This window comes from Tigriopus californicus, chromosome 3 (assembly GCF_007210705.1).
Source record: "Tigriopus californicus strain San Diego chromosome 3, Tcal_SD_v2.1, whole genome shotgun sequence".
In the NCBI taxonomy this organism is placed as follows: Eukaryota; Metazoa; Arthropoda; class Copepoda; order Harpacticoida; family Harpacticidae; genus Tigriopus; species Tigriopus californicus.
Window position 1 is genome coordinate 3089526 of NC_081442.1, and position 24213 is coordinate 3113738.

Sequence of the window (24213 nt, forward strand, 5' to 3'; positions counted from 1 at the left end):
GAGTGTGGGTATGGCCCCATCCTCTCTTCATAGCAGATCAAGTAAAATAAGTATGCCAAATATATGAATGGAACATTTTTTTTTCTTACTGGTTGGAAATTCACAGTCCAGGCTGAAAGTCACGAAAATACAGGTATTTTGTTATCTCACATCAATGGCGCTGATTTGGAACAAAATATATGATTCAATGTTATTGACTTTTTTTTTTCACGCCCAAAAGTGTGACAATTAATGATCAACCTGGTAATTGTATTGTTCTCAATTCCATTGCTCATAAATGTGCTCGTTTGTAGTCTACTGCCATTCCACTTTCATGTAATTATTGACTCTTAGTCCTTAAAATTGTGCAATCAATTAGAATGACTTCATATTTATGAAATTATTTTATTTCCCTATTTATCAATTACAGTGCTGTAGTTGTCAAAGGGTTGGGATACTTGCTGGTTATTGAAGTAGAGCGTATTTCCCAATAGAACAGACACCAATATATAGTCGAAATTTGACTCATTCTTGTAATTAGCACATTCACTACAGTGATCATATATCGCAATCACACACCCCAAGCCACTATACCCCAATGAAGAAGAAGGGGCAGACAAATTGTCTGAGCCACCCTAATACTCCATCATGCAGGGATATTACCCTCCTCTCAGCTCGAACATTCATTATTTGGTCTGTTTTGGCCGTTTCTGTCAGCCCTGTGCTCAATACAAAAGAAGCACCATCCACCGACGACCTAGACAACGTGGGTGCGGTAGGCGAGCTGGCTCTACACAACGATCCAAGCCCTGCCCCTGCTCAATTGACCAGATTCCTTTTCGTAAACCTAGCAACGCTCCGGTCCCTAGGCTCAAGAGGCTCAACATAACTGGCAGTGTTGCCAGTCCATTGTCAAGTCTTTCTAAGAGATGAATCTTGAACGAATTGTCAGTTTCAGATGTCAGATTCTAAGCAGCTTCTGTGAAACCTGACGCCTCTGGCCATCTTGTCAGACCTAGATATGATTTATGGCAGTGATCAAGAGGTAAGAATCGTAGCTGTATACTGAGTCATGTGTCATGTTCTCAATAACGGCATTCTAGATTCTCATCTACACGAATCTTTATCGATCCTAAAGAGATCAACCCCACCAAAAATCAGGCCCTCTGACTCAGCTGATCAGCTGATAACTCAGTGTTGCTGTTTAAATCCCCTCGATTCAAAACATACCTCAATTCAGTGACAATTCTTGAAACAAATATTCATTTACTACATATTTTCTAACCCTTTCTACCTTTGGGTTGTCATTCAGGCCCAATAATCATCATCTTTTGTCGCTTCAGACAAGAAGTTTTCCATTTGGCCATGAACTCTTATACCTTTGATGGCAGCACTGTCTGTTATGATTGGGCATGACAATCTAAATGGTCAATTCCAATCCTTCCATTAGAGCCCGTTTCCACTTTCCAATCAAATTCAAGACCCCCCCAGGGACCACCCGATTGCCATTGCCTGTGGGTAAGTCCTAGTGCCACATTGCCTCCGATTTCACTCATTGGTAACACTGTTCTCCTGGCTTTCATGTCTTCAGCGAGGACCCTCCCTCCTCTGGCCTCCACCATGTTTGGCATGAACTTTGCCTTTGAGGTGCCTCGAGGCCCGTTCCGCACTCAATATCGGTGTTTTTCCGTGTCCATGTTACCCGGCAATGAGCGCGAGGATCTGGAGCAAGGCGGGAAGATCATCATGCCGCCCTCGGCCTTGGACCAGCTCACCCGACTCAATATCGTCTATCCCATGTTGTTCAAGCTGACCAATGCTGCTGTAAGACAGGGATCCTGAACATGGATCCATGGACACAAGGACTTGTGTGTCGTATTGAATGAGGGATTTTTGTTTCCCACAGGCCAATCGGACGACTCATTGTGGCGTGTTGGAGTTCGTGGCGGACGAGGGCAAGGTGTACATTCCTTACTGGATGATGCAGAACCTCACGTTGGAAGAAGGCGGGTTGCTGCAAGTGGAATCCGCGTCCTTGCCCGTGGCTACGTTTGCCAAGTTCCAGCCGCATTCCGTGGATTTCCTGGACATGACCAATCCCAAAGCCGTTCTCGAGAATCGCCTCCGACACTTTGCCTGCCTGTCCAAGGGCGATGTGGTGGCCATCATGTACAATAACCGCAAGTACGAGATGAGTGTGTTGGAAACCAAGCCCGCGGAGGCGGTCAGTGTCATTGAATGCGATCTGAACGTGGATTTTGCCCCGCCCGTGGGTTATCAGGAGCCCACTCGACCTCAAGCACGCACTCAGGACGATGACGACGATGAGCCCATGGACGTGACCGATCTGATCCCTGAGCCTCAAGGTTTCTACGCATTCAAAGGCCAATGCAATCGGTTGGACGGGAAGAAGCGGAACAACAGTGAAACGGAACTCATGAAACCCAAATTGGATTATGTGCGGGGCATCCCGGACCACGACTACGAGATCGGCACGTTACGGTTCATTCGCAACTCCAAGCCGAAGAAAGACGATGCCAACGGGAAGGCCGAGAGCAAAAACGACTTCGAGGCCTTCAAAGGTGAAGGTCAATCTCTCAGACAAGCTAAAAGTAATAAGAAATGAGAACAACTACAATAATAATAATAACCACGAAAGCGCTCGTTAAGAGTCAGACAGTTTTCTTTGGATTTGGTTTTTCGCGCATACGCACAGTTACGTTGAGTTTGTGAAAATATTTCATTGTCCAACGAATTAGAGTTGGCTTTGTGCTATCTCCAGAAAATAGTTGTTCAACTGGCTATTCCTCACGACTAATGAATTCGAATACCGATTCGTTTATTATGTTTCTAGTTTCGGTTCATTTTTTCTTCAAATTCTTGAGTGGGTCGCGCTTACTCATTTCGTATTTTCGTTTGGCTTGAGACATGGGTCGACTCAAAGGATTGTTACTCCGCTTGTTCCTAGGATTGACGTGTACCACCTTCTTAAGGGCTTGTGGAACAATATAATCCGGCACATTCTTCAGATGGGCCTGATGTTTGACCGTGTGCAACGCTTTATCGTGTCTCAATATTTGGGCATCCTTAGGGTTGACCTCAAAGTGAGCGCGAAGTTTGGCCGAGTTCAGCATTTCGTGCTTGATCTCTTTAAGCCGCGCTTCGCGGATGGCGATCTTGGTCACGGCTCGCCAAGCATCGCGGGCGCGGTATTTGAATCCGTCCAACTCTTGCATGCGGAACTTGTAAGGCTTAAACACGTGTTCTTCTTCACCCTCCACGCCCATCTGTTCCTTCAAGTAGTTCTCGACCTCGTTGGATAAGGCCAATTCTCGGCCAGACACCAAAGACAAAGCTGTTCCTTTATTGTTGCCCCGAGCCGTGCGTCCCACACGATGAATGTACGAGTCCACATCGGCGGGGAAATCGAAATTGATCACATTGGACACAAACTGGAAGTCGATCCCGCGAGCCACGCCGGATTCCTTGTCTTTTTTCCGTTGACTGCGCTCTTTATCGTGATCCACTTTGCCCGTGTAATGTTGCTCGTCGAGAAACTTTTCGTCCGATGCCACAATCACATCGTATAAACCGCGATTGAACTGACTGACCACGTGACAACGGGTGGTGACGGGCAATTCCGAGTTGAGCACGCACACCGGAATTTGGAATTGCTCCAAATAGAGTTTGATCTTGTAGCAACGATCGACGCTGTTGACGAAGATGATGCTCTTGCCTTGAATGAGCTTGAGCTTGAACAAGGCGTAGATCAAGATGAACTTGTCTTCTTCTTCGAGTTTGATCTGGTATTGCGTCAATTGCGAGGCTTCCGGGAGTGAGGGCTCCTCCAACTTCAATGTCACGGCGTTGTGGAGGATGAGCTTCTTCAACTTGAGCACATCCTCGGTCAAAGTGGCACTGGTGAGCACGGTCTGAACCACCGAGGGCAAGAACGGAAGAATGGCCTTGATATCGGCTTCATAGCCGAAAGAGAAAATCAAGTCGGCTTCATCGATGACCAGGATGTCGAGTGAAGCTCGCACGTCCACATGGCCGGCCCGCAAATGGGCTAGGACGCGGGCCGGCGTGCCCACTACAATATCGGGCAACTCGGCCAATAAGGGACGCTGAGACTCGAGCTCGCCCGCTCCCGACACGTCCACGGCCCGAATGACGCGCCCGCAGCTAGCACTCAGGGCCAGCACGTTAGCGTGAATTTGGCGAGCGAGTTCGCGCGAGGGCGCGAGCATGAGCGCGCGCACGCTCTGTTGGGTGGCCGTGGCTTTGGCCTGTAGGATCTTCTGTAAAGTGGGAATGGCGAAGGCACCGGTTTTGCCGCTGCCCGTGCGACCACGGGCTAAAACATCCTGACCTTCCAGGATGAGCGGAATGGCTCGTTCCTGTAACAAAGCGATTACAGAGTTCAGTGTCATTAATCTAGAAATTATCGGCGCTCCTTCTAAGGTATCTTCGAAGATGAGCTAATGAACGAAAAAATAAATAGAAGCTGAAAATTATCGATCCAGCGAAACCCCGAGCGTGAAGATGATTAGGCTTTGGGCCAAGCTATGGCTGAACCATTGGGTTATAGCATTAGAATGCCTAATTTGGTATTAGGGGTCGGGTCATGGCTGGTCAGAGCGGACATACATTACGTGTCGGGTTAGCACATGTCGGGTTCAAGTCTGTTTGAGAATGAGAGCTATCAAAAATCGTAGTCGGCATTAACCGTGGTCGGTCCAAGTTTCCAGGTGGGTTAAAAAAGATGCGACTGGCAAGGAGTCCCAATGGGCAGGGGAAGGCCGGGGGTGGAGGCGGAGGCCACACCCCATCGGAGTGACTGAGCGGGGTTCAGCCGGCGGGGGTGGCACGACCGGGGCTACTAACCTGAATCAAGGTGGGCTGAGCCCAACCGCATTGGGCGATGGCCTTGAGTAAACGATCGTCCAATCCCATTTCGTGAAAGGGCAACGGCGGGACATCCTCGGACTCAGGGGCGGGCTGGACCACTGAGGGCGTGGCCGCAAATCGAACTTGGGCCATGGCGCTCGGACCGACGATGAATGCTGGGAGGCCCAATTGACGGATCAAGATGCCCACCGTAATGAAGTAACACTTGACCAAAACAACCGCGTGGATGGGTCCCTGGCACAGATCATATAACGACTAGATGTCGCATTGGCCCGACCTCAGTGCGGAGGAAAGTGGATTTTAAGTCAACAACTCTGTACACCAAAAAAGAGGAGGGTGACTGCCTGATCAGTAGTAACGACCTACAATCGCTGGGCCTTCAACGAACGCTATCAGTGACAAGCTCACTCTGAATCTGGCCACGCTGGCGGATGAAAAAGCATGAGTCACTGTACACCAAAATTTATGTACCAGCTGATGAAGGCAAGTGTTCGCATTTTTCCCCGCGCTATGCGAGGTCTAGTCATTATATGGAGGCTCCGGCACGTCCGCCAGCCAGCTGGACAGGCTTTGTTATGATCAGTCACGCAGGGTGATGGCACACTAATCCAGAGACAGGCCCCCGCCATGGGCGAAAACAACAGTTTCAACCATAAGTTCAAACTTTTGAGCAATGATCATACCTATATAGATTTGTCCCGGACATGGAGCACATTCAAAGTGTGTAAAAATGCCTGGTGGCTGTCAGGTCAGGGCCCCATGGAACCCATTCTCCAGCTAGGAAGTCACGCTTAACCCACGTGGGTCCCAGTCAACATTGCCGTTTTCAGGGTGGCGAGAGTCCATCCCACTCGGTCCGTGGCGGGCTCAACAATTGGCGGGGACGGGCCCCATCAGTCTGGTCTGGCCCTGACCTGCCCCGGGCCCAGCCTGGGCTGGAGGCTCGAGGCCTCCATTATTGAGAATAGTCGGGGTCAAAGCGGCTGATGGGCAGGGGCCAGGCATTCCGGATTACTCTAGTTGGGCGACCCTGAGGTGCCACAGGCTGACCCGACCTCAGTTCACCCCTGGCACCCACTCCAGCCCCACCCCGTCCTCCCTACCCTCGCCGGCCACCGGATGAGCCACGCCTACCGATTGGCCGCGCTGGAGCCCCGTCAGGTCTAGGCCGTCATGGGCTGTTAGGTCATGCCGTACCCAGGTCATGAGTCAACCTAGCCTGAGCCCGGGCCCCCACCACCCTCACGGCCCCCACGGCCCGCCGACCCCCGCCCTGATCGAGCCAGCCCCACCCGCCGCCAAGAAATTGAAAACCGACACGGGTCCGGCCGATCCGGATGTGAGCTACAACCCGCGTTTTATGGACTTGTGTTTCGACAAGGCCCGTGAAGCCTTGCACGTGGGTGAAGTGCCCATCGGGTGTGTGTTTGTGCGCGAGGGACACGTGGTGCACGCCGCCCGGAATCGCGTCAACGAGACGCGCAATCCCACTTTGCACGCCGAGATCGTGGCCATTCAGGCCTTGGAACGGCAGATTCGCCAAGGCCAAGGCCAGAGTACGGGGCGTTTAGCCGTGCAGGCCTATTTCAATCGGGTCGTGGTCTACGTCAATTGTGAGCCATGTATTATGTGCGCCTCGGCCTTGCAACAGGTGGGCGTCCAGGGCATCTTCTTCGGCTGCGCTAATCCGCGATTTGGCGGGTGTGGCACCGTCTTGGACGTGTTTCAGGTCGATCACACGCGACGTTGGACGCCCTTCGTCCAACAAGGATTCCGGGCCCACGACGCCATCGAGTTATTGAAAGAGTTTTACAAGGGCGAGAATCCCAACGCCCCGCCCGAGAAACGTAAACCGGCTCGGAAGTGAAACGCCTGGGATCGACGGAGGATAGCTCATTGGGCTCAACATGGCCACGGTATCCGCCCCGGGCATTTATCAGGTACGGACAGATTTTTCCCTGTCTTCCTGCACGAGCATGATGAGCCCTGGGTGGGTCTGGGCTGGGTGTTGCCCGGTAGAAAAAGATGGATGCCCGCCCCGGTGGGCTGGATCATATGGCAGGGCGAGAGTTTTTCAAACCCAGAGATAAATCTCGAGCCTAGCCCTTTATCATAAGTCATAACTAGAGTCAGTAGACCGAAAATGTTTTTTGTATAAAAAACTTTTCACATATTTTGGGGCCAAAAAAGAAAAATTCTTGTCCATTTTTTTTTTTTTACCTTTTTTCTTCTCTTCCTGTGATGATACGTAACAAAGAGAAAGACGACATCTGCGGACAAGGGTTAATTCTGTTGTGGATCAAATAGGACACAAATCAAATCGTTAAGTGAGTCAAAGTGCCCTAAGCAATAGCACTAGACTCTCAAAGAGAATCAATCACTTGTACACTATACCGTAACATCGGAATCACTGAAAAAGTGTCCTAATGTCAAGCATTGCAATAAAAAAAAGTTCAATTTCTTGTCAATAAAAGAAAGAAGTTCAATAGATCAACCAAGATATGCAACTGTTTCCCTAGAATTTGGCAACAGAAATAGGCAATGAACAGGACTAACAATGACCTTTTGGCCATGGCAGCAACGTTTTTTTCAGTTCTTCGCCTTTATTCGTTCATTCCAAACATTTTTTTTCTTCATTTTGTTCTCGACTTTTTCGCACTTGCTATTTTTTTTTTGGTATTTTTTCAACTTTTTCGCATATTTTCCTACTTTTCTCAGTTTTTCTCAACTAACAAAAAGGTTCGGCCAAAATAGCAACTGTTTTTTTTTTATTTTGAAGGTTTACTAATCAGGAGCCAGCATGGATATGGCAAGAATCTGCTTTTCAGGGATAGCAGGTTCAATTACTGGCGCTTGAAGATATTATCATGTAATATTCCCATTCATCTCTGTATTGCTTGATATGGAAGTCAAAAATACCTAGTGTTTCATGTTCTCTTTCAGTCCGTGGATCAAGCTCAATTGGACAAATTGGCCTCGGAATATGAATCCATGTTGGAAGCTAATCGTCAAGCGGGTCAAAAATGGTTAGGTCACAAGCGCGAATACGAGGCTCTCCGTGACAAATTGGACACGTTGAGTGATCGAGCCACGCATGAGGCCCTGGTCCCTCTGGGAAAGAAGGCCTTCATGATGGGCCATTTGGTGCATACCAACGAAATTATGGTGTTGTTGGGCGATAATTGGTTCGCCGAGCGATCGGCCAAACAAGCCAAGGTCATCTGCGAGAAGCGTCTCAAGCAATGCGATGAAACGCTCCAAGGGTTAACCCAGGAACTCGATTTAGTCGATTCTTGGCGACGAGAAACGCGTCAAATGACCCAAGACGCTCAAGACGGACAATTGGAGATTCGAGAGCCCTTCGACGAAAAAGCTGAGGCGGAATGGCGGGAAAAACATCGCGAATCGCAGAAAAAGGTCCGTCAACAAACAAAATCCCGAGAGGAGACTGTTTCGGATGAAGAGCTTTGGAAGCGTTTGGATCAACTGGAAATCGAGGAGGAACTGGATGCTCACCTGGAAAAGACAGCTCAAGTGGCAAGTGCTAATGTGCCCGATGTACAAGTTGAAGTATCTTCGCCGGATTCTTCGGATTGGAGCGAATCACCACCTTTGACAGATGATGAAGAGGACGTTGATCAGGATTCTGAGGAGGAAACAGAACACGGAACCGAAAGTCCCAAGGATCGAAATGTGATCAAACGACGGGTGTCGTTTGCCGTGAGTGAGAAGAACGACTCCAAAGATCATGATGCGGAATCAGTGATAGACACTCTGTTGAACGAGCCAATTTGTCTCATCGAGATTCAACATTCCAGGAGCTCTGATAAGGCTGATACTCCGGACCCAATGGGTCTGCCTTCGCATGATTTCAGTCCGAAAGATGTGGACAAGCTGTTCAAGAAACCCTCCATTCTCAAACCTTTTGATCAAAGTGCTATTCAAATCAGAAGCTCGGATGAACAATCAGAGGAAGCCTGTGCAGTGGGAAATTTAGTGATAGAAAAAGTCCCGGACACGCCTATTGTGCCGCCCAATCCTCCTAGAAAACGAGTTAGTAGATTCAAGCAATCGAGAATGGCTCAAAAGTGAGATCGGATGGAGTGCGGGGGCAAACCAATGGTGGTCTCTATTTCATGTATTCATTAAACGGTCAAAAAGTGCACATGATGTCTTGTCTTGATTATTGCTTGGTCCAGTTCCTCGAAAAATCCACGTGAATATTGCCTACGGGCGAGAAATTCCAATCAAGTTTCGGGCCTGCCTTTTTGGCCTCGGATTGGCCCAGTATCCTCGCAAATCCATCAGTTTCGATGGTTGAGTGGCCACGACCAATACCTGAGGAGTCCAATTCCATCATTGGTCGTCCATTCGGTGGCAGTGAATGGGTGATATGGAGGCTTCCGAGGGTGTGAGGCTGTCGCTCCTTCTCAACATGGGCATAAAAGGAGGGAGCATGTTCCACAGAGGCGAAAAGAGAGGCGAGCCAGGAATTGGAGCCAGATGATGAGCATGTGGGGATGAGTACAGGAACGGAGAGTATTGATCGTGCGCTAAATGAGGGTTGTTCAGGCGAAGAATCTCCATATTCATTTGGTGATTGTAGAAGGAGTTGAAATCCGAAAATCCGGGATCCCTGTGAAGAGAAAAGAAGTTTTATATGAGACCAAGGTTATTTGATCAGCAGGTGCTAGATAAGTCATCATTCGTGGGCTTCTTTGTTGTTAATTTAACTGAGATGGTCCAATGGTTCAAACGGATCTAAGTTGTTGAATTACTCTCTCCGTAAACGTAACTCATTCAACAAGTTTATTAATCGTTACTGGGAATGATATCCAGTGGTTCTGAATGGGGGAACAATTTTTATTGATGACAAATTTAGATAATTGTTTATATTGCAAGAGCCAACTGTTTAGCAAGAGTCCGAACCTTTGATGGTGTTTCCACAGAAAAACAATTTCATGGGCGAGTTCCGTAGAAAATATGGTTGAAATTTAGGAAGCGCTAACTTAGGACTACCCTGCAGTTGGTGGTGAGATGCAAAACAATTAAAAAGCTTGAGTCAATATTGTGCTGAACTTGATAAATTTGGCGACGGCGAGTCTTCACCAAAACAAATGAACTTACAAATGGAAGTTCGTAAAGCACGTTGGCAAACTTTGAGAAGGATTTTTTGCATTGTGTCAATAGTGGATACATTATTCTTGCTTGCAGTTGACGTGGAAGCTGGACTACCTCCTTGGAAATGGAAATCTTAAAATAACACTAATGAAAACATCTCTGTTTCGTAAGGATGTAGGAATCAGCTCCCAAAACGCACTTGAAACTCAAGATCATTCTTGGGTGACAAACATTTCTGTTTGTCTTTCATTAGCTTTATAATTGAAGGTGATGTTCGTGCCCTTTGGCGGCATTTATCACTCTTGTAGTTGGACGAGTTGATGATTACCAAGATCATCATAATTGCTGTCTGTTTGCTGTTTAATTAGTGGACGACTACTACCTTCAATTGAAGTAGTGTAAACTTTGACGCTTCTTCGCCCATTCAAATAGTCTCCTGTACGATGTTTGATCGCAAGCTAGACTTGTGAAAAAGTAGGAGAAAACTAGAGCCGTTTTCATAGCCTCCCCATGTGGCCTAGTCGTGGTACTTTTTCTACCCGAACACTTAATAGATGGTTGTTTTTGGAGGCAAATAGTGATATCGAAGTTTGCAAACAGAGACAACAGAACTGATCAATAAGCTTTAGGGTTCATTAAACCAACGATCTGATCTGGTCAGTCTATCAACCAAATATCATGCATTCCCTTTAATGGCCACACTATTGCAGTTTGATAAGAGTAGCCTGAAGATAAACAAATGCATTGTCAAGTTGACAAATTATCCTTAATTTACAAAGGCTTTTGCAAAACACAGCTTTGGAAAAGAGATCGAAGTTCCCATCAATTTAAGGCATGAACCACTGGAATATGGACGGGGACGCTTGGGGTCGAGAATTACCATCTCGGAATCAAGTGAACGCATTGCTTTCATCTTCATATGATACTAGTCCCAGGTAACTGCAACTACATAGTTCAATTTTCATCCCACTCGGACGACTGGATAAAAAGTTATGCCCTCTCAAAGCTCACGACATAACTCTATACAGAATGAATAGGTGCCAACTCTCATCTGGTATTTGATCACCAGAATAGGGCTGAATCATTCTTTCTGTACCCTTTCAAGTATTGTAATTTGATCGAGTGAGCATAACTTTTGACCCAGCCGTGCGATTGAGCTGACATTTCAATTACGTGAAAGAAATGACTCGGGGGCCCGTCTTACTCGAAGGGAAATGAGATGCATTCACTCACACTTCGAAAATGTTAAATCTAACGTCACCGTCCATATTCCAGTGGTTCATGGATCAATGATGTCTCTTAAGTTTGCTTTTGTTGAGTTCCGTCGATGGTGTCGATAAATATCGACTTCATAATGATGACAAGCGACAAGACGAGTCTTCTTTGGAAAATCAGATCGATATTTGCATTATGTTGGCAAGCCTTTCATTTTCAAAATAAATAACGTTTAACTCTTTATTCAAAGCCTTTCACAACTTGGTAACACTATTTCATGTGTGGATCAAATATTTAGATTTTACTTGAGGTGAAATATGAACAAGTATAGATGATTTTCAAGCCAATACGACTATACTGATCCTTATTCAAGCACTAAATTGTCGTCAAGAATACCATCTATGGGAACCGAAATAGTAGTGCAAAAAAGGGCCTAGTTTTTTTTGTTTATTATCAAAGTGTAGGCCGAACTAACTCTGGTTAAATAAATAACTTACCATTTCAGCACAAACAAGAAAGAATTAACTCCCCCAAAAAACACGCACAACAAACAAACCGTATATCCCAGTTGTGTTTTTCCATGAAACAACCTTAATGAATGGACAAGTGAACTGAAGTTTTGCCTCAAAAGCTTGCAAGTCTTTTCTTTGCCATTCTCTAACTCAGAGAGCTTCACAGGACCCGAGTCATATGCTGTTAAGACTTGTTTACACCTCTAGTATGAGATGGGGAGATATACTCCCTAGAACATCCTTGTTAGGCAAATCACACTTATGGCTTCATTTTTCATCAATATAGAAAGATTCGGCATCAGCCTTGCATATTTTATGCCTGAAATTATCGAATGATTAAAACATGTGACCAAATGATTGGATTGGAAAATATCTTTCAAAGACCTAGTCGGAAAGTATAGCAATACAGCATCAAATGAAGTGCTTACCTTGTGCGAGTAGCTTCACGGAAGCCCTTGGCGAAGGGATTAGAGGCAATTTTTAACTTGGTAATCTAAAAGAGAAACAAAGTCATTGATCACTCACATTTACATACACCTTTCAAGGTCCTTAGGACGGCAATTCTCTTCGATACCCCCTTAAATATCCTATATTACTATCAAACGCATCATAAGCATGGTCTATTTTAGCACGTTCAGTACTCCTTCAATGGATTACTACAATGGAGCACACCTGCATTGTTCTTTGGCCAATTTTAATGGGATACCTTCCGAATCGCATAATTAAAGCTCGTAACTGTCTCATTAATCAGCGGACAACCATGTGCATTGTAGTTAACAAGACGAGGGAGACAAATTCGTTCCGAAAAGCCTACCTCAGGAAGTTCTACGAACATTACCATGGACAACATCATCCCCGGTAAAGAGATCGCCTCTCTCTAATCAGGGCCAGTTCAAAAGCCCATCATCATCATCATCCGCAGGTTTGCTCCATTGGAGACAAGGGGACTTTCTCAGTACTACCGGTACCTAACATCTGAACCCCAATCTAGTATGACGTCGAGAGATAGCGGTTGTCAGTAGTACATGTAGTATCTTGACATTTGTCAGGGAGCAGCAATGACAACACCGAGAGAACCTGTGATGGCATCTCTTTGTAGACTTTAGGATTAAGATTAAGACAAACGAGTTGCTCTTCGTTCGTTTGTCCGCCCAACAAAGCTAACGTCAGTCATCATTTTCCCACTTGGATTGGACTGTCCCGAGCGAATCAGAAAAGATGGGTCATGAGAACAGTACCTATACAGGTTAGTGCACACTGGACCTGGTCAGCACATTTGCCGAATTTTAGACCGGATTCTGGGCGTCTCGAAAGGAACTTTGAGGGTAGAAAATCAATTCAATGTCGAAATTGCAAGTTGCTTCATAGCGGGGAATATTGCATTACACTATTGACATGCAACGAAGTTATCAAATCATTATGACGGGTGCTTGACCACCTGAAAATGGTGACGATCGACATTTTCCTTCTAACTTGACGACTCAGAATACATGATTTGTTAATCAAAAAGGAGATAAAATCGTCTTGTTCGAACATACATTTTGTAAAATAACAAAATGAAATGAGGCAAAACCATCTCGTTACAACGGAAAATTTTCCACTTGTTCGAAGTCCGAGCTATCATTGAAATTGGGTAATATCCAATTGGAATAAACCCAAACCTCAAACAATTATAGCGAATTTTGTGTGTGAATTTAGTAGATGCGATTGGCTGATTTGAGTCTTTTCTACCAAGAAAAACCCACGTAGATAATATCCAATATGACCTTTGAACACAAACCTACAGATCAACCCTCGTTGCTCTTTGTACTCAAATGATGAGCAACTGACAAGATACTTATTTGAATTGGGATTTGAACATATGATCACGAATGGAAGACTCCACATTCTTCCACTTTCAGTTGACTCTCTATAAGAAAGATATTTCCTCCGCCTTGCAGTAGTACAGACACTGGTCTCGTTGGGCTTTTTAAAACACCCGCATCAGGTTGCCAAGTGATTTTTACTTAATAACTGGTTCATGGCAAGAGCGTATCCTTGATATCAAAATTGACATCAAATTGCTGGAGATATTAATCCCTGAGTCAAGAGTGATCAAGAGATGACAGTTGGATTGAGTAAGCTGAAGGATTAATACTCTGGTGAGGATTACATTTGTCATGGCTTCATTTAGCTGGGTGTACAGGCTACCTATACGCACCTACATACCCACATGTACTAGATGTGTGTAGGTGAGTGTCATATGTACTGATTACTTAGCTGTGTGTCGTCCACTCACTGCCCATGATTTGGCTAAGCCTTGAATGGAGATATGAAATAGATAGGTGGCGACATTGAGACTACAATATACTGTGTGATGTCGCCAAACTCAAGTGACAGTGGGATAATCACAGATGTAATGAAGGCTGCCTCAATGGAAAAGGTGACCATTGGACACAGGACGAGAAGGGTTTAGACTTTTTTGTGAAGACCTTTCCCCGTTTGAACGGCTATGAATTTTTCAATTCCACAAACCATTTCGGTGGTAAGTTTCATGCTTGACCCGCCAGGGTTTGACTAGTGAAGCAGGTGGGATTACATCCTTGATGCAAGACCGTGTATTTGATCAATGCTAAATCAATGTTTTCGACACCTTGACATGTTGTCATGTCTTGTTTGCCATTTCAATGAGGGGTCTAAGGGGATATAAGTCTTGTTTTCATTTTGATAATTGGATTCTTGTAATTGAGCGATGGAGTGACGATTGCTAACACGGGATTACATGATGGAATTACCAACGAGTCAGGTCTCAATGTCCGAAAAAGCAAAAAGGCAGCACGATTTGAACTCTGTCAAGCAAAAGGAAAGGAGGTTTGCGCATTTTTGGAAGGCACCAATCTAACAACTTTGATTCTTCGACACTCGTGTGTGTTATATGTAAATCTACTTATTTTAGTGTTTATTGTTGTGGTGGTAAAAGAATGAGAAAGATATTTTCATCATATCGATTGCTCTTTTTGCATTTTTTTTCATTCGTCCACAGATTTCAACCTTGATGGTAGTCGCTTTAATTCCCCCCCGCCCTTCCCCCCCAAAAAAATATCCTTTGTAAGTCAGATGTCAGAACTATTCAAATAGGTCATTTTCCGCTCAAGTTTTGGTCAATCGCTCTGGGAAAGTAGTCAATTACTTGCTTACCTGTTGGTTTTGATAGGCTGTCACAGTTGTGAAAACCGTCTCGGGGAAAGTGAAAGACACAGATTGGTCGATATCCAGCAAGGCTTCCATGGTTGAACCTAAAAAGCACTCATTGAAATGCATTTTCCATTGTTTCCCTATATATTCCCGAATTTTTTTTAACTCACCCGACTTAATCTGATCTGCTGACAAAGGTTGAACGTGAATGCGAGGGATGTATTTATGCATGGAATGTAGACAGATTTGACCTTGAACAATGGAGCTGCGATTATTGGTCAATTTGAGCTTGTCAAAGGAAATCACACCCTGACTCTCCCACATATTGCCCGAAGCGGGCGAATCTCCGTGAACAAACGTGCTTGGACAGGGTTGGGGATCTCCAGCACCCGCCACCATCCATTGGGAGCTATGTAGATGTCAGAGAAATAGCATAGATATAACACACGCCAAATATCTATTGTCACGGCAATTGGTTTAAGCATTGGATTGGCTTACCTATGATAAACATATCGATATCGTTTGTCATCGAAAGGAACCAGATCTAGGAAAATCATGTACGATTGAGTGGCGGCCAAACCGCTCACTCTGATTTTGAGGGTGGGAAACATTCGTCTGTAAAAGATGGTAGAGGTACATGATGTTAAAAGTCAGCCAAAAGAAATGGAAGGACTATCGATTATAAGCAAGTTTATGTTCGTTTTTTTTCGCAAGAGCACGATTGTTCATGGTGCATTTGCCAGGGACGTGCCATTAGTGGTTTTATGTGAGTAACTCTTTTCATCGTCTTCCTCGCTTTATTCTCGGATGTGAGTGCCTTAATTATCGCAGCGAGGCCGTAATTATCTGATAACATTTTAACACGAAATCCGCGTTTCCTCGTCCGCCATCAATGTTAGGTTCATGCAACAAAAAAAATAATTGTAGTTTTTATGTGATGAAGCAATAACTCCTTTTAAAAACTATATCGATTCATGTGGGGGAGGGGGGTCTGATATCAATCCAGACAACCCAAATCGTCCTAGTTCTAGTTCACTGGGTGCCAAATTTTGTCAGTGTGTGTGGTGTGCCTTATCACCGACAAATGAACTGATACCATGGTGATTAAGATGCCGTCAAAAGGAGTGAAAGAAAGCTCTCTTCTTCTCAGGCCATTCCCTGCTTGCTAACACTTGGACTTATTATATACATGAATTATAGCCTCGATGGCAAACTCGTTCGCTCGAAAGAAAACGGCCCTTTAGCTGTTGAGGGAGCTTTTCCTCTCGTGAATAAGTACGGGACCTAGTTAGCAAATGGCATTGAGTTCGGCGGCCAGATCGGCGGCGGGAGAGACGAACGAGCGAAGGAAAGAACAGAACGGACAATCTCTCTGTCTTTCGTGGGGTGAAGAGGACGTCCTCGAGCGAGCTCCTCAAAGGCGGCCACTTTGGCTAACTTGATTATAGACCGCTTTGGCACATTAAGAGCGTAAATGGCTGCTAAATACTCTGTGGCCCGGTTGATTGAGACATTCCGCTTATATTTTATGAAGGTGAAATGGAGGACCTGGCTTATTAGAGAAGCCCACTTGGGAATGGGTGAGAATTGTAGAGCCTTATTACAAGAAGAGCTCATCCACGTAGAAAGTGGTGCACACTGCACACCGCAATGTAGCGTGGCTCATGTTAGAAGGCAAAGTTTAAATTAAGTGTCTTAATTGATCATTACACATGTGTAAAATGGCCCGCGGGCCAGTAGAGGGACTGTCACACATCCCTCACATGAAAAACATGCAGCTAATCATATGCATCACTTAGATTCTCCAAAGTTGATTTCCCTTAGCTGCCGTGCACAGAAGATGACTCACATCTTTCAGCTTCAAAATTGTATGCAAGAAAGTTGACTTCTAAAAAGAGTCTCTTCGAAGGTGTGCAGGGCGACAGGGTAGGCAATCATTAGCTTCATGTGAATATCTAATTCGGTTTTTATATAACGAGTTCAAAAAAAAATCAATTTTGTAGAAGTACTCACATCGTGGAGAAAAGCCATTTCAACCAAGCTTCTTGAAGCATTGCCTTGAACACATTTTGTTAGTTTAGCAGCAAGATTTTGGGGTGATCTACTTCCTTTGATTCGCTCAATTTCAACCTAATGGTTCCCCAATCCGGAATTCTAACTTGAGAATCACATAGGTGCCAACCGTCATTGCGCACACAATGCACCCTTGTCAGAGCAAAGAAAATGTCAGTGTCGTATCTTCCTCGATCGCATGTCTATTGTTTTTACGCTATTTACAGCTTTATTTAGGTTTTTGTCACTTTCCATCACAGAAAAAAATACCTCATGTAAGCAAATGCAGCGGAAATGGTCAGGTTTATCTATTTCGTTTAAATACCCACAAGCCTTCTTGGAGAAATTCCCTATTGATCAGTTACTTCAGGTTCGATCTTGAACAAGAAGATGAAGGCATAGCTATTTTTACAATAGCGGGGGCATTCTTTGAGTGGAATTGAGGCTTGAAGAAATCTTGAATGCGTTCGCTATTTCATGATGTCGAGTTGGAAGAGAAGAGCGACGGCTTTCCCGAACTTCTCTTCACACGAGATCGACTTTTTGAGATCCGAACTTGAATAAACTGCATGTATCAAACGCCCCCGCTATTGAATACACAGTTTTCTTGTATAAGAGCCGGTTTTCAAGGTATGATTTTTGCTCGAAACCACTTGAAGCCAAATCTAATGTGAGAGAATGTTCATTCTCCTCATACTTGAAACTTGCATTCCAGCCGCTCATGAACACAACACCATGAAAAAATATTTCTAATGGTGGCGTTTGGTTTCCTTTGGGTGCCAGAGAACGAACATTACACCGCTGAAAATCGGTCCTTGTAAAAGAAAATGAGTGAACACATGCATTTGCCACTCTTTATCTCTCTGGTTTGTTGAAATGTTCATTCTCGCTGCCAAAAATATCGCAATGCATTTCTTGGGATCAGATCCGCTTTAAAGTTGTGTCTTCTCCCAACTCTTCAGAATTATTATAGCTCAGGGTAGGAAGAAATTTAAGGTTTTCTACAAAATAGTTTCTTTTAAGCTTTGAATGTGAAGAGCAATGTAAAAAAACGGTGGGTCGTAAAGAAGCTGAGAGATCCATTCACTTTTTATTCACATTAATCTAAAAAGAGATGGCTTATTACTAGAGCTGTAAAAAGGTGCAAATATAGCATGCAAAACGCACACTATCTAAGATTTTCAGGTTTGGGTGCATTTTTATTAACAAAAACTATCCAAACCAGAACCAACTACGGTACATGTTTTCTAAGTTTTTAATGTTAATGGAAGTGATCAAAAAGTAACAACAGCTTTTCAACAACACTTTTTTTGTCAAGGAAGTAGTTATTTATATCTGTTAGCGAGTAAGAATACTACGAAAACATTCAATAGAATCTGAAAAGAAGCCATTGTTTTATGCTATAAATGAACTGGAGCTTGAACAGAATCAATTTACAAGGCATGATGGAACCAATACCATAGTTGCAAATGACATCCCAGAAATATGTTTTTATTTATCAGACAGCTATTGGTTGTTAAAGGGACCATATGGTACTGATGACATTGGCATCGATAGGTCCAGATGTGGTGCGAACCAATTCCTTCCCAGGGTTGCCATAAAAATGCACTTTTTCAGTTTCGGTCTAGTAACAATAGCTCTAAAATTGACACTCCCGGTTCTGCACAAAGTTTTTTAAGGAAAAATCCTGAATTTAAAAAAACCAGTCTCATTTTGTAGCATTTTTTGTTCTTTATGAACTATTTTAGTTATAAGAACAAACCCATTTAGGAACCTTTTTGGGGGGAAATGTAATTATTTTTAAAAACTGTCGTCAAACAATCAAAGAAAAGGTTCAGATGTTGAAATTCTTCGGGAGATTCAATCAAGAAAATTTCTTGAATAATCCGATAGTTCTAGAAATCTAACTGGTTATGGGAACAATCGTGATGTAACAACCTATTTTCTTGATTGGTTTGGGATTGCTATATTCGGACGGATTTCATTTAAACATCGGAGCCTTACATTTTAAATTTGATTTCAGGATTTGTAGTGCGTGAGATCGTAGATATTTTGATGAATACACATTGTTGCATTTGCCATGACTAAGGGTCAGAAAAATAGTTTGGTATTTTGGTCAAAAAAACGTAAAAATTGGTTTTACAAAAGTGAAAAAAAGTTGTTCTTGTTCAGTTATTAAATATAACGCTGGTTTTTTAGGGTTAAAATGGCTTGATCATTGTTCTTCTAAATGTTCTTGCTCTTTGGATTGAGTCTTGCCTTTGCATCAGTAAAAAGTTAAATTTCTACGAAGACTCCTCATTGAAAAACATCATTTCCTTTAGAAATGACTATTGAAAAACCTAACATTAGACTATGAGTGATCCAATTTTAGTTGAAAGGAAATTGCTAACCCTCTGACTTTTGGCCATCTAAAGACTGTGATAAAAGTATTCACCGTTCTTGCATAAAGTTCTCTACTCATCAATGGTTTGAGGATGGACACCGAAAAGCTCACCCACTTCCCTCGGCCTCTTGTCAGTCATCAGTAGGTCGTTGTTTTTTTAATATGAAATTCTGAAAATCCTCCCTCCCCCCCCCCAACCCCCCAAAAAAGAAAAGAGAGATTGGCAACCCTCTGCATTTTGGACATCTGAATACTAACTCCTGTAATCCCAGATCTTCCTCCGCCCTTGGTCCGGTCTGCCGTTTTAGCATGAATTACTCCACTCAATAATGGGTACCCGGGTCGACGATGGGCACCGAAGGGCTCTCCCACTTCCCTCAGCCTCTTGTCAGTCTTCAGCAGGCCCTTTGTTTCGGTTCTGACCTCAATATTGCGCTTATTTATATTTTTTAACATTACTTTGGCGACAAACGATGGAAGGGGAACCAATCGTCACTAGGCAATAGCAATTAGATCTACATAGTTATGTCATAGTTAGATCTTTAGTTAGATCACTTGTAATATGCCCTTAAGTGCTTAACAGTTACTCTTAATGTAAACTTTGAGGGATTAATGTCAAGCAAGTCATTGAGCAGGGACGAACATTGTCACCCAGGGTAGACCTAAACTTACTTCCTTTATTTTCCCTAAATTTACACTGAAATGTGGCCAAAATTCTTGAATTTCCCCAAAGATCCTCGGTTTTAGGTTATTTTATGGATAAAATTCATGTAAAATTTTTTTTGCCAAAAAATGACCGAAGTAGTTGAAAACCTAATTTAACCTAAAAAAAACCTATCTTTCCGACCCCTAGCCATGACATATTGATGACTCTATGAGTAACTTTTTAATTCCGCCGAGCTATCAAAAAGCAAGTTTTCTCTTGGGAGACTAAGCATCTGTATGTCATTGATTACATTTTAAGCTGAAAAATGGGGTTTTACAAATTCTATTTTGCCTTTTCACAAATTTTAACTTGAAGATAAAATTGATAAGCTTTCGCATATTGGCTGAATTTCTAATATCAAATTGCACCTAATTTCCTATTTTCATTCCGAGTTTACCTTTAAGCAACTTTCTTCCGAGCTCACTCTCATAAATATGTACGCGAAAAGCTCACCACCTTTTCACAATAACTCAAAAGTATGCACACGAACATTCTAATGCATGTTGAGACTTGCAATCTGTACTCTAGGTACTATGTACACATAAGACAATCACATTTGCGCTGCTTTGTTTGAGTATTGATGGCAGAGTTGATTCGTAGATAATCTACAGCCATACAGTGGTTAAAATGCCCGTTAAAGTGTTGAAGGAAATACTCAAACACATCTTGGCATTTTTCTAGCTCTCAAAATCAAAAAGAGCAACTTTGGTTTTATTGATTTCTGGAAATATAGCACACAAAAAAGTCTTCGGCCTAAAAGCAATTTAACAACTATAATTTTCAAAAATCAAATTAATGAATATCGGGAGGACACTTAGTCAGCCTTTATTTGAAATTAATAATACGATCTATTTAACCGCTTCTTAATTATATCAGATTGAATGGTCAATTTTCATCCTTTTTAACTCGAAATACCTCGGTTATATCTTATATAGCTTAGCTTCAATTGCCTAAGAATTGATACAAATTTTCAATCATAAAAAGTAAAAGAATGGTTTTTTTCTTGCATAATCTCAAAATAGCTCAAAATGCTATATCATGTCACTAAACAACCCCTAAAAGTGAAATTTTCGAATACATGTTTTATAATCATCTAAAGTACACGAAACTTACACATTCACTTCAATTTTGAAGACAATACATACGTACAACAGGCAATTTTATGGATTTGGGCTTTTCTACAAGACTTTGCTGAACCTGATAAAAGCTGCTTCTTTGCTTCTATGGGAAATTTGCAATGATTGTTAAAATCCCTGAGCTTTCAGAAATTCAAAACATCTTTTTTGTGTTAAATTTGCAGTTTTGGTGGGTTTTGAGTAAGGTTGCACAGCACTTTTGAATTATGCAAGAAAAAGATAAAGAATCTTTTGTGATATGGCAAATTCGTACTAATTTTGAGGGAATTTAAATTAAGATATAACAAGGGCATTTTGGGGGTAAAAAGGAAGAAAGTTGGACCATTAAATCTGATTATTAAGAAGCGGTCGAATTGATCCGACCTTTGTTTCTAAATTTGCTCATATTTTTTTTATTACGTAGGATTTTTAAAACTTCAACGCTTATAATGTTTTTAGGCATGCAAATATTTATGTGGGCTATAATTCCTTAAAGCAATAAAACCAAAGTGTTCCTTCCGATTTTGAGAGCTAGACGAATGCCAAAATGTATTTGAGCATTTCTCTGGATACTAAATAGGACTTTTTGAACACCATGGTTACTCATTCGTCCCATATACGTTAAAACTTGACTAAATTGATTGATCTATTAATAAAAGACAAGGCAAACCAAAAATACCTACTGTTTCATAACCATAGAAAACGAGCGAACAAATGGAAATGTCTTACCTTCCGGCTTTGGTAATGATCATTTCGGTGCTGAGACGGTGAAACTTTTTCCACAAGTCTTGTCCCTCCAATTCCACTTTGATCCCATTCTTGACTAAGAAACCCGGCGAGTATTTGACGGCTTGAGGCGGCGAAGGTGTGATTGAGTCCTGAATGGATGATTCCGGTGATGCTCTCTGACTGTTGTTAGCAAGGCTTTGGGACGTGGAAGTGGGGGAATTCGAATTGGAACTCGATGTGGAGGATGAATCAATGGGTATCTGGGTCGAAATGGACAGCGGAGAGGTGGGACGGTGATTGGGAGAGCGCCGCCACGATTCGGTTCCAAGGGATGGAATTGTTTGGCTAAGAACATCATCGGAAGAGCTAGGACCTACAGAGATAGATCGGAACTTGATTTCGTGATTGTTGTATGCGTATGTTTGGAGCGTTTGCAAATTCAACTGGCTAGTCCGAGTGGATTGACAAAGCGAAACCACTTGAGAACTAATTGATTTCGTTTCGGGTGTCTTTGGGACGCTGTGGGACGCTGTGGACAACACTCTTTCTTCCTCTCTGTATGGAATTGCAGTACGTACGTACATACGTACGTACAGATGGGTGGGTAGCTGACTAACCAATTGGATAGGGCTGTTCATATTTGCCCCATTTAGAAAATGACGCGTTGGCGCACATGTGGAATGTCTTACCTTCGGCAAGTTTCTGGATCTTTGGGGGATCGGCACCTGAATTCCCATTATCAGAGTGGGACAAATTGCTCACGCGATCACGATCACTTTGGGGATCGTTTTTGGCCAAAATGTGGTCCATTGAAAACGACAAAGGTCGCTTGGACCCGGCCTTGTTATGTTCCATGTAAATTATCGAACTTTCACCGCCGTCAAAGTAAATGAAGAGAGTGAGGGTGTTCTTCAAGGGCTCAAACAAAACTGAGGAGAGTGTGGAGAAGAATCTTGAGATTGCGGCGAAAGCAATGCTCGTTATCCAGATTCCCAGGCTCTCATACAATCGGCAAATCAACGATAAAGACTCACTTACGGCATGTTGATACATTTGATAGAGTTCAGAGGGGAAATCTCGCACCAAGATGAAGATTCCGACGAAGTATCTACCGATGAATTCAATTGACCGATTAAATGATTACATACCACATCAAGATCGTTAGTTTTATTTCAATCAGCCTGTTCGTTCGTCCACCAAATTTTAGAACTTTGTTGGCAAAAGAAGCACCTCTTATCTTCCCCAATTTTGAAAGCGTAATGAGACGACGGAGTCTTATGGATTCGATAATCCTGGATCGTCTTCGGTCGATCTTCACACGTGTGAAAGGCAATCCTGCATTTAGGGGGAAGCTTCCAATTTCAGAGCACACACGTAATAACCACCACACATTCTACTGACGACATCAAACAAACACCACTGGTCAAGAATTCGCTCTAATCCGGAATTGCATCCGTGAAACCGGACCCATCTTGAACTGGCGCCATCTCGGATATGGGAAAAAATGTTGGACTTACGAGTAGAGCGCTTACTTGGATTTCGGCTTAAGCTCCTCCTCCTGCTGAAAAGCGAAACTCCGCCTTCAAGCCTGAACAAGGAAAGTAAATAAAGAAAAAAAGGGGGAAAAGGAAGCGCTCACACCTCCTACGTAGAACTCGTACCTGTGAAATGCTCAGGCCGACTCATTTTGGTGTCCAAGATGAAAGGAGACGTGTCGTTGAATTCTTATTTTAGGCGAAATGTGTCGATGTGTTTTTACGCCCGGGGTGGGAATTCATGAAGTACTTTTGTTTGTAAAATTTTTGCACTTATGTTTACGATTTCGACTAAAATGTACATTTATTTTTTGCACTTATGTTTACGATTTCGACTAAAATGTACATTTATTTTTGGAAATTTCTGGAAGGTGCCATGTGACTAGTGATTGTTTGAAGAAGTTGGACTTTCAGTGGTCCCAAAAGATATTTATAAAACTGTTCTTAACAAGGGTTTGACTGACTTTATCTAACTTTTTTAGCACATTAAACCTCTTTTCTGGAAAAAGAAAAGTAATCTTTTGCATGAATTATCTGTGCTTCTGACTTTCGCTATAACGAAGTCAATGTGACAAAATGAAGACAGACCATTACATCCCATGTAGCTCTGTAATAGCGTAAAATATCAAATTCTGATATGAACTGATATGAGCTGAACTCTAACTAAACTTCAAATTAATGGCTTTTGGAAAATTGATGTTTTCATGTGTTCTTGGGCATATTATTCTTTTTCTGAGCTAGAGTTACATAATGTAACCATATCAAATTGCTCCTTATG

General features: G+C 43.1%; 5 protein-coding genes across 7 annotated transcripts; 3 read left to right on the plus strand and 2 right to left on the minus strand.

Moving 5' to 3' along the window:
- The first annotated feature begins 1138 nt into the window (after nucleotides 1-1138).
- On the plus strand, nucleotides 1139-2648 carry LOC131877359 (ubiquitin recognition factor in ER-associated degradation protein 1-like). Of its 2 annotated transcripts, none has more exons than XM_059222989.1 (3): nucleotides 1139-1497; nucleotides 1571-1803; nucleotides 1886-2648. In XM_059222989.1, the coding sequence occupies exons 1-3, from the start codon at nucleotides 1404-1406 to the stop codon at nucleotides 2603-2605; spliced, it is 1047 nt and encodes a 348-aa protein (XP_059078972.1). In that variant the 5' UTR covers nucleotides 1139-1403; the 3' UTR covers nucleotides 2606-2648. The 2 variants fall into 2 exon arrangements, with proteins under 2 accessions (XP_059078972.1, XP_059078973.1); XM_059222990.1 differs by having other exon boundaries at nucleotides 1361-1493.
- Nucleotides 2649-2801: 153 nt separating this feature from the next.
- On the minus strand, nucleotides 2802-5125 carry LOC131877356 (probable ATP-dependent RNA helicase DDX56). The gene is made up of 2 exons (XM_059222984.1): nucleotides 4867-5125; nucleotides 2802-4379 (listed from the first exon to the last, which is right to left on the minus strand). The coding sequence occupies exons 1-2, from the start codon at nucleotides 5020-5022 to the stop codon at nucleotides 2841-2843; spliced, it is 1695 nt and encodes a 564-aa protein (XP_059078967.1). The 5' UTR covers nucleotides 5023-5125; the 3' UTR covers nucleotides 2802-2840.
- A 969-nt stretch (nucleotides 5126-6094) lies between these two features.
- LOC131878090 (tRNA-specific adenosine deaminase 2-like) lies at nucleotides 6095-6757 on the plus strand. The gene has a single exon (XM_059223988.1). The coding sequence runs from the start codon at nucleotides 6095-6097 to the stop codon at nucleotides 6755-6757; it is 663 nt and encodes a 220-aa protein (XP_059079971.1).
- Nucleotides 6212-9055, plus strand: LOC131877358 (unconventional prefoldin RPB5 interactor 1-like). The gene is made up of 2 exons (XM_059222988.1): nucleotides 6212-6830; nucleotides 7834-9055. The coding sequence occupies exons 1-2, from the start codon at nucleotides 6798-6800 to the stop codon at nucleotides 8980-8982; spliced, it is 1182 nt and encodes a 393-aa protein (XP_059078971.1). The 5' UTR covers nucleotides 6212-6797; the 3' UTR covers nucleotides 8983-9055.
- A 141-nt stretch (nucleotides 9056-9196) lies between these two features.
- Nucleotides 9197-23452, minus strand: LOC131877357 (T-box transcription factor TBX18-like). 2 transcript variants are annotated; one of them, XM_059222986.1, is made up of 8 exons: nucleotides 23049-23452; nucleotides 22590-22829; nucleotides 21901-22273; nucleotides 15411-15527; nucleotides 15083-15321; nucleotides 14916-15013; nucleotides 12167-12231; nucleotides 9197-9526 (listed from the first exon to the last, which is right to left on the minus strand). In XM_059222986.1, the coding sequence occupies exons 2-8, from the start codon at nucleotides 22753-22755 to the stop codon at nucleotides 9247-9249; spliced, it is 1338 nt and encodes a 445-aa protein (XP_059078969.1). In that variant the 5' UTR covers nucleotides 22756-22829; nucleotides 23049-23452; the 3' UTR covers nucleotides 9197-9246. The 2 variants fall into 2 exon arrangements, with proteins under 2 accessions (XP_059078969.1, XP_059078968.1); XM_059222985.1 differs by having other exon boundaries at nucleotides 22590-23452.
- Nucleotides 23453-24213: the final 761 nt, after the last annotated feature.